The 10965-nt window shown below is 31.0% G+C and overlaps 1 protein-coding gene across 1 annotated transcript; it reads left to right on the plus strand.

Moving 5' to 3' along the window:
• Window positions 1–688: 688 nt before the first annotated feature.
• On the plus strand, window positions 689–2132 carry LOC114167179 (metallothionein-like protein 2). The gene is made up of 2 exons (XM_028052172.1): window positions 689–853; window positions 1670–2132. Exons 1-2 carry the CDS (start codon window positions 792–794, stop codon window positions 1839–1841), a joined length of 234 nt encoding a protein of 77 aa, XP_027907973.1. The 5' UTR covers window positions 689–791; the 3' UTR covers window positions 1842–2132.
• Window positions 2133–10965: the final 8833 nt, after the last annotated feature.

Raw genomic sequence — 10965 nt, forward strand, 5'->3', positions numbered from 1 at the left:
TTAATTATATGTAACTTTATTCAAGTTTCAATTTAATTTATTCCAATTGTTTAGAGTCAAGATGGAATCTCCTTTCAAATATATAAAATTATAATAGGAATTTCAGATTTCAGATAATATTTCTAATACACTGATTATTTCTAATGATATTATTTAAAGAAATTAAAGTTAAAATATTGGCACCATTCATTGAAATAAAAACTTCTTTCATTCTTGACTGGAGAATATATTCTGATACACCCGATAGGTTAACATATTGTGATAGTTGAAGTTAAAATATAATTATTTATTTTTATAAACTTAAATATGATACAAATCATCGAAAGAGAGGGGTTTCTTTTCATAATAACTCAGAATATTTTTAAAATTAAAAGTTAGATAAAGTCTCTGTATACATAATCAAAAATTAGAAAACTGAAATTGTAAAAAAAAAATTCGGGACAAAAGTGCTTGAAATTAAAATAACAAACTTTTTATAAAACCAACCTCATAAATTATCGTTATCGTATACTCCCAAGAGCACGAAATGTAATTATCGTTATCGTACACCACAGAAATTGAAAAAGAATAGTGAGAAAACGACGTCGACATGGGAAAAGTCGTAGCATAGTTGTGCCCCCAATGGAACAGATTGAGACACGTGGACGTTCAAGATTTCACATACTCTCAGCGACTGCTTATAAATTGGGATCACGCTTCGTTTAAACCCATTCGAGTGAGTTTAGCAAACAACCAATAATCTTTTCTTTGTTCTTCATCAGTTTGTGCCTTTCAATTCCTCCATTTTGAGAATGTCTAGCTGTGGCAGCAAGTGTGGGTGCGGAAGCAGCTGCAGCTGTGGCAGCAACTGCAGGTATATAATCAATCACTTTTTTTTCTAATATGTTTGATTATCTCTTAAAATTAATTTTTAAACCGCGTTTTAGTTTAAAGTTGTTCTGCAATACGTGAATTCTAATCTGTTTGTGTTTTTCCTTAATCCGGCTTTTTGTTTTTCTTCTTTACGGAATGTGTTGATTGGTTTCTGGATACTCGTTTTATTGAGTTGTGTGAATACTGTTACTGATTACTTTTTGTGCTCAGTTTTCTAAGCGATTGGAATTTCTGCTGAATTCTGAGATTAGTTTAGCTCTGTTTCTTTGATCTCAATTTTTTTGTTGAAACTTTTTTTTAAAATATAAAGACAAAGTTCTGCTTAAAAATTGTTACAAGATGCAGAGTTAGGCAATTTTTATTAGTATATAATATCATATTTTTTAATTTATAGAAAAATTGTGTATCACAGAGATATAGCTGATGTCACCTTGTGGTTGATAAGTGTCTGAAGCATCCAATAATTTTCTCCTCTTTTAAGCTTTGCTTTCTTTCAGAATCGTTTCATCTTTGACCATTTTGTTAAAGATCTCGTATTAATTAAAAATAAAGTAAGTTTATGTTATACAATAAGTCTAAATCTCTCTGTAGAAGCTATAAGTAATATAAATTTATACAGTGAGTTTTATAAGATAGAGTTACCTTTCAAGTTTCTTAAAAAAAAATATCTGAATATTATTGTTACCTTTCCGCAAGGATTTTCTTACATGATTTCACCAGAAAAACACACTTTCCCTTTCATTTTTCAGACATGTTTTCTGAACCTAATTTGTTTTTTTTTTCTTTTTCGGCACAGTTGCAGCAAGTACTCGTTTGACATGAGCTATGCTGAGAAGACAAGCACAGACACTCTAGTTTTGGGCGTTGGACCTGTGAAGCCCCAATTGGAAGGTGCTGAAGTTGCAGCTGAGGACAATGGCTGCAAGTGTGGATCAAACTGCACTTGCGACCCATGCAACTGCAAATGAGGTGAAGATATATAAAGCTTGAAGCAGATATAGCTGCAATTAATATATATGTATCAAAAGTACACACTTAGTAATGATAATAAGTTTGTGTTGTGTTCAATCAACTCGATTTGAAGTTTCATAATAAAGTGGGCATGGCTAGCCTTATTGCAAGTTCAAATGCTCTGGGATTTGTTGTGGGTGTTATAAGCTATGGTCACTTTGTGTTTGTTCTGGCTTATATAAATATGTAATTTGAATCATCAATCACTGTGTGCTTATAAATGGATTACTATTGATGTTGATCTCTAATACACGAACAACACGCTTTCATTATATATCATTCTGATGTTAGTGACCTGACTTTTCTTTAATTGTTATCTCATCCATCTGCTGGTGATGAGATTACAAATTTGAAAATCAAATGCGGAAACATAAAAAAGACGAAAGCAAAAACTAAGAAAATCTAAAAAAGAAGCTTTCTTGTTTCCTTTCTGGTATATATGTTGTTGTTGTTCTCATTCTTTTTTGTGCTCTGGTTGACATCATTACAAGAGATTTTACTTTCTATTTGAATGAAGAATTTCATTATTTTTAAGATACTTAAAATCTAAATTGATTTTATTTTAATGTTTTTAAAATGTTAGATTAAGATAAAATAATTTAAATTTAGTAACTTTTAACTTTTTTTATTTGTATAAGGTATTTTAATTACTATGTACTATGAAAGAAAATTAAGCATTAAATAATTATTAATAGTTTAAAAATATCAACATTAATAATTTTTTTAATCGATTTTGATGAATATAATTTATTTGTTGTCAATTAAGAGAACAAAGTTATCAACTACATTTTATATAATTTAAAGGAGGAAAAAGTTTGATGAACACCTATTTTTGAGTTTTTTACTTCTATTTCACATATACTGAAAAATATTATTTTTTATTTTTCTAGGTGATTTATTTTAAATTAATTTACATTTTAAAATATAAAAAAATTATTTAATAGGCGTGGGATAGGGATTTAATGAAAGTTGAGTGTTTGTCTATCATCACCTTTTAATAAATAAAGAGTAAAAAGAGATTTTAATTTTTTAATAAAAATTAATGGAAAGGACTCAAACAAGTTAAATAATAAAAATAATTAAATATGAATTGATAAAAACGCTATCAATATCAAAAGAATAAGAGATAAAAACGAAAAGTATTTAAATGACTTAAATTTTTAAAAGTAACAAAATTAAGATAGAAACCGTTATTAGAAATTGATTTCATTATTTCTTTTTATATAATTCATTATCCTTAAACTAACAAGTTCAATTAGTTAATTTTATGATCCATAAAATGGATTTTGACTTGATTCTTATGGGAGAAAATTCATAGTTAGTGCAAATTCTTATAATATACTATAGAAAGAGATAAAGAAAATGATATATGCACAAGATATTTTTATATTGATTCATCTAACAATGCATACAACATATAGTTCTCAATCAATAAATTGAGTTGCATTAAGCAGACTAATATTGTAAAATACAACAAGTATTCTTTGGACTCATAGTCACTCCTAACTAAATCCTTCAATATTATTTGGGCTCATAGTAACTCTTAGCTAACCTCTTTAGTAATATTTGAGCTTGTAGCCACTCTTGGTTAACCCCTTAGTATTGATTTGAATCATAGTCACTCATAATTGATCTTATTTCAAGTATTCTTTCCACAAGTCACTTATAGTTTAATTGAGTATTTTGTTTTTCAATAAGCTACTTTTGACTTAATAAAATATTTTTTCAACTAGCTTAACCAAATATTCTTTAAACAAGTCATTTTTAGCTCAAATAAGTTTGAACAATAGCCATTCTTATAATGTGCTATAAAAAGAGATAAAGAAAAGGATATATGCACAAGATATTTTTATATTGGTTCATCTAACAATGCATACAACATCTAGTTCTCAATAAACAAATTGAGTTCCATTAAGCAAACTAATATTGTAAAGTACAACAAGTATTCTTTGGACTCATAGCCACTCGTAACTAAATCCTTTAATATTATTTGGGCTCATAGTAACTCTTAGCTAACCTCTTTAGTAATATTTGAGCTTGTAGCCACTCTTGGTTAACCCCTTAGTATTGATTTGAATCATAGTCACTCCTAATTGATCTCATTTTAAGTATTCTTTCCACAAGTCACTTATAGTTTAATTGAGTATTTTTTTTTCATTAAGCTACTTTTTGACTTAATAAAATATTCTTTTAACTACTTACTCCTAGCTTAACCAAATATTCTTTAAACAAGTCATTTATAGCTGAAATAAGTTTGAACAATAGCCATTCTTGGCTACTAACTAATTATTTTTTATCAAGCAACTACTCTAAATAAGATGGATAGATTATTTAAATAGTGATCAACATACTACAAAGTTTCTCACTAGAGCGGAATATTGTCTTTCAACGTATACAAGCTTAAGCTCACTCTACTAGTTTGCTAAAATGAACATGAACAATGTTCTTCCAAAAATATTTGGTGCATAAGTATTTTTGCAACATTTTGACACTTATACAATTTTATTTTTGTGTTCTTCTTCTTCTTAGATGGTTTTATATATTCGTGGAAGAGAAATAGTTGTCTAAAATTCTTCTGTAGCCCTTGAGTCGACTTTAGACTCACTTGAGTGTCCTTCTTTACATTTGAGGAGATTTGGCATTGAAGAGGCCTTAAATGCACTTCTTCTCTTCAAGAAACATCCCAATAATTTGTTGGACTTATCATGTCTTGATTAGGTATCCTTTTCCTTGAAATCATGTAAGGTGAGATCTATACTGAGTAGATTATGGGTGGCAAAGTGGGTCAGGTCAGATGGGCCAACCTACCAACCCAACCAAAAAAAGGCGGACTAGGTTAGATATTTCAACCCACTAGAATGCAACAACCCAACTCAAACAATCCGCCAACTTGTCGAGCCAACCCGTGAGTATATAGTCGGGCCAGCCAACAACTTGTTTAAAAAAAGGCATGTGTTGTGCTCTGTCATCAATGCTCTCACATACAAACATATCATGTATGTTATTGGACTGGGTAGGGTATGTAACTAAAATCAAAGCCAAAACGCATCGCGCAGAAACACATCGCGAGTAGTGACTATCACCACACACCATGTGACGTGACGCGAGGGAGAGAAGGTGCGCACGATGCCATGCTCCACGCGATGCGAGGGAGAGTGAGATTAGGAGAGGAGGCGCACGATGAAGGTTCCCGTAGTAGCGGAATTCCCATAGCAGCAATGCTTCACAAAATGACAATTCTCACATAGAGCAAGGAGGCACCGACTCCCTTGATTTTGCCCTGATTTACTTGATTTTGTTTTTTGGTTCCTTTGATTTTGCCCTAATTTTCCTGATTTTGTTGTGGTTGTCCTGATTGTTTTGGGTTGTACTGATTTCTTGATTTTGTTTCCCATTATTCATTGGTTGTTCTGATTTTGCCTTCATTTGCCTTGATTTCCCTTGATTTTGCCTTTCTCAAATTAGGGTTTCTACACTATGTATTGGGTTTCTTCAAAACTGGCAAGCAAGCCTGCCAACTTGCCGTGTTGCGAGATGGGTTAGATTCTTCAACTCAGTTTTACTATATAGACCGGTCCAACCCGACCCGTTTTTCCATCCCTAGAGTAGATAGTCCTTTCTAAAGTTGATAGCGTAAGTGTTAGAGAATTGGCGAAGTAAAGCTCCTTTAACTCATCACTAGTGCAAAAAGAACATTCTAAAACAGAATATTAAATCGATTATGCGAAAATCGATATAAAAAAAACGCGATGGCAAACTTGTAAATACTAGGAAGCATATAAGATCGGTTGTATTTTTAACCGATCTAATATGTAAATTTTAAATCGGCTCTCTATATAACCGATCTAATACTCTTCGTAGATTTAACAAAAATGCGAAAACCTTATTCATTGTCACAACAACTTCTCTTCTTTCTCTTCTTCCTCGTTGCTAACCACCAAACCTCATCGTCGCTGCTTCGCTGCTCGCTTGCCTCCGCTGTTGCTCGTGTCTCGTGTCGCGCCTCCGCTGCTCGCGTCGCGCCTCAGCTGCTCGCGTCTCGTGTCGCGCCTCCATCGCTTCTCGCGTCTCGTTTCGCACCTCCGTCGTTGCTTGCGTCTCGCGTTTCGCATCGCGCCTCCGTCTCTGCTCGCGTCTCCGCCGCTGCTCGCACGTCCGCCGCTACTCGTGCCTCTGCCCTGTTTATCTATTTTGTTTTTTCTTGATTTGGGTTTATTCCAAGGATGATTGAGGGTAGGTTAAGGGCCTGTTTAAACCATATAGAGATGCTCAGATGAATGTTTAATTTTCTGGAATGATTTACTTTTTAGTGTTCATTTTGATTTGGGAATGGAAATCTGAAATTTTGTGGAGATGTTTTCTGTTCTGGTGTAATTTGTATTGATTATCTGTCTTTAATTGTTGTGTATGCATTCATTTAAGTTGAGACAAGGAGTGTGAGTGCACGTCTGATTTTTCTTCCCAATGTAAAGTATTAGATCGGTTGTTTTAGAACCAATCTAATATCTCTTATACATATTACATCGTTGTATATTAGATCGGTTACAGAACCGATTTAATATGCGTTCCAGAACCGATCTAAAATATATATTTTACACTAGTGCTTGTTTCAAGATATCGTTGATCTAATTATATAAATGCTTATATCTAATGTAAAATAAAATATCATAGTATCATATCATTTGACAAATGAAATACTTACGTTTTACATAATCGGTTGTTTTAAACAAATATCTTACAAATGAAGATCAATCATGTTTTAAACAAAACTTATGTCTTTCATATTAATTATTTCCATTGCTCTTCGTATGTTTGAAGTTGATGGAAACAAGTGAATATTTTATGGATTGGTAGTTATATCAATTATTTAGTTTTAGTTATCATATATAAATATTTGAACTTTAAATTAGTAAATTCATCAATTAAAAGGTCCGATTTTAAAAATACCATTATTAATTCAATTAATTTATTTTTTTCATTTTTCATTTGAACTATTTTTTAAATTTTATATTTTTTTAAAACCAATATTTTTCGAAATAATGGTATGGAAAAATTTGTTAAATTTTTATATTTTTATAGTTTTATGTTCTATAAATAAAATTTATAACTTAAAAACAAATTATTGATGAAATGTAAAGATGTAAGAAATTTTATAGAACCCATATTATTGAAGAATCCGAAGAAAGATTTTTGATTGGAAATGTAAAGATTTACACTTTTCATAAAATTACATATATTGGAAAGTGTAAAAGTGAATGATATCTATTAATGTGACTCATCTAAGCACACACATATATAAGTTCTCCATTATGGAAGTCCTCTAAACCACTTCACTTTATTTCTAATCACAAATGTTTTTGTTTCTTGTCTACTTTGTTATTTGGGTTCTTTTGGCATCTATAGATGTGTGTCTATTAAAGTTGTTGATACCATGTTTGTTACCTTTGCATTTATACCTTGGCCACGATAATTACATATGATTCCCTACCCTTTTAAATGAATCCAAGCACCATGAGCAAAGTCCAGTAGGTTTTCTTTTGTTAGCATTTGTAGCTACCTTGATCACCATTTTAGGGGCACCACCTTAATTTGGACAAATTCTAAAATAAAATTCATATTTATAGCATAATATCCGAATAAATCAATTTATAAAATATCACTTTCAATAAAAAATTAATGATTTCTGTTAATTTATATATATATATATATATATATATATATATATATATATATATATATATATTATTCAACTTTTTTTTTATTTTTACTACTCGCATTTCAATTCCTAACCATTTGTATCTTAATTTAATTAAGACGTGGTTTTATAACACAACGAAACATGAAAAAAATTGGATGTTTTTCATTTTTATTTTGGAAGTTTCGAGATTAATGTTGGGACTTTTTTGTTTTGGAAATATAAGAGATATTATACAGATAAATTTATATCATTTTATTTCACTTATATCAACCTTGATTTCCTAAATCTAAATAATAAGTAAATATATTTGTAAGAACATATGATAGTTTGAATGTATACTTTCTTATTCATTAGAGATGAGTATAAATACACAAATTGTATGACCTAAAGTAGGTATCTAATTATGCACAATATAATTACAGAAAATTAGTAACCTAATTACAGGAAATTAATCAACTTAACCATATGAGAATAATTTCTAATTGACTTAATTAGAGGAAAATAATATCTATTCTATCATACTCTCTTAATCAAAGCGAGAGGTTCATGGACACTTAGACTGGTCCGGAAATCATCAAAAGGAACATGAGGTAGGCCTTTGGTGGCAGGAAGGTATATGAAGAACTTGTGTCTAATCGCGTGCTACATTTTCCCGAACAAAGTGAATACCCATCTCAATATGTTTTGTAGTTGATCTTGCACAGGATTACGGATAGATAAATGACACTAACATTATCGTTGTACACCAAAGTAACCTGAGGGAAAGGAAAATGAAGTTCGAGGAGAAGATTGTATAGCCAACAAAATTCAGAAACAACATTGTCAACACCTTTGTATTCAGCCTTTGCACTAGAATGAGAGAGAGGGTATGTTCCCGCTTTGAAGACTAGAAGATGAGGTTGTCACCAAGAAACACACAGTAACTAAATGTGGAGAGTTTGGTATTAGGACATCCACCCTAATCAACATCATTATTAGAAATAAGTTTCTCAACAGAGGTCGGATACAAGTGCAAACCATATTGTAAGGTACCCTGAACATACCGCAAAATGTGTTTCAATACTAGGATGTGCTCGATGTAGGAGGCATGCATGTAAAAACACACCTGCTAAACAACATATGAAATGTTAGGGCGAGTAAATGTGAGATATTGTAAGGCACCAGTAAGACTCTAGTACGTAGTGAGATCCTCATATGGTATGTTAGAGGATGTACTGAGCTTTTGTTTGGTATCAACCAAAGTAGCAGGAGGATTGTAAGAGGTCATGCTAGCGCATGCAATGATGTCACTAGCATAGATGCTCTAATTGAGGAACATGCCACCTGCATGTCTTGTCATAACAATCCAGAGAAAATAACTCAAAGGACCAAGTACATTGGAAACTCATGTGAGCTCACCAACAACTAATACTTGCCTTTAACAAAAAATAAAATAATGAATAATTTGACACAAAATGTAACTTATGTATCTAAACGATGTCGGTCAAAATGGTACAAAAATTGAGCTTATATAAAGTAAAAATGGTAAATAAAAAATACGTTAATCAATAAATTGTCTTGTTTCATTAAATTGTATAAGAATCGAACTTAAATATTGTTGTTGTAGGATCTGTTGTTACAGATACAATACAACATAGCTCTCAAGGATTCCAACGAAATTTGAAGAAACCAAGATTGAAAGATCTCTCTAATTTCATATTTGGAAAATGGAATAAAATAAAATTGGTATATTCAGAAATCATGAGCGTGTTCCATATTCTAGAGATGTTCATGTCAGGATATAATAGTAGTGGCCCATGTCAAACATGATAATCAGGCTCCTTTCTTCTTTTGGTCTTTTGTAGATTTGATCTCCTTCATAAGCATTCTTAGCGATATGGCCATAGCCATTAACTCTTGGAAGAGCAACTTATATGCATAAGGGATGTAAACCTGCATGGACAATAGAAAGGCAAAGAATTCAGCACAAGGAAAACCTTGGACTTTGACTATAGTAGCAGATAAGATAATGATCATTCACCTTAACAAAGTTCGTTTTTGATCTTGAGATTTGTCATGTGGATTGACAATAATATCAAAGGTGATGCCTTCCACAGTCCAGGGCATGTCCTCTTGTGTATAAGTCATGCCAACTGTCCCCTTCTAACCATGTCTACTGTTGAATTTGTCACCAATCTATGGTATGCGAATAATCTCACACTTAATTTCATAAATCTCAATCCATCAACATTTGTAGTCAACATAACCTACAAAATAGGAAAACTATTAATGGAAGAAATAAAAAACAAAATCCACCAAATGAAAGAAAAAATTCTCATACCTCCAAATTTTGGAATAACAACTCCTTATTTTTCAGTAATTAAAATTTAAAACCTCCAATCACGATCAACCTCTATGGAATCCTAATAAAACTTTGAACAATAGAAACCAGCCGATCCCCAATCTATTTTATCTATATAAACCCTAATTTCAAAATTAATTTTAAATATTAAATCACATTTTTAGTTGTCTGTCATGTCACTAAGTACTTTGACGTTTATGGTTCTTATCACTTTTTGAGCACACATAACCATGCTAGCTCATTGTTCATTTAATGTCGTTTACCACAACTTAACTTAACAGAAAGAGCATCTTTGATACTATTAAATAAAATGTGGACTTAATTGAGACTTATAATAAAAGAGAGACCAAATTGATATTTTAGAACAAAAATGGGGACCAAATACATAATTAAACCTATAATTTAAATAAAAAAATATATTAAGTAAATATTTTCACTATAACATAACGTGAGATAAGAAAAAAAATGCATCTTTCTCTTTTCTATCCTGGATGTTTCTAGACTAATGTTTAGAAAAATGGACCTCAAAAAAAAATTACGAAATAAAATAGTTAGAAGATAAGTGAGTTCTTTCTTTTCTTTTCTCTCTATTAAGCAAGAAATAAAAGGAGAAAAGAAATGTCTGATACAATAAAAGGAAAATGTGAGGAAGATAGACTAGGGTTTTGTTGAGAAGTGAAATTTCGGATTTTACAAGTTTTTCTATGGTTAAATTTGAATAAAGGAAAACAAAAATAGAAAAATGTGAAGGAAAATAAGTGAATATTATGAGAAGTAATTAAGCACGTAGTAAACTTTAGCTAATATATCAAGTTCTCTAAAATCTTTTATTTATGGATAAACTGCATTAAAAAGGAATACAAACTAATTTCGTAAATGAAATATTTCTACTAATTTTATTCTTCCAAGAGTATTTGTGAAAAAATTAAACGAACTCTATGTGATTAGTTAGCGTTAACTATATTAAATTAGCTTACATTAAACACCAATGCAGTCTATTTCTTTAACAACATTTTAATGAATTTGTAATGCAATCACAAGC

The sequence above is a fragment of the Vigna unguiculata genome, chromosome 10, assembly GCF_004118075.2.
Source record: "Vigna unguiculata cultivar IT97K-499-35 chromosome 10, ASM411807v1, whole genome shotgun sequence".
Taxonomy (NCBI): domain Eukaryota; kingdom Viridiplantae; phylum Streptophyta; class Magnoliopsida; order Fabales; family Fabaceae; genus Vigna; species Vigna unguiculata.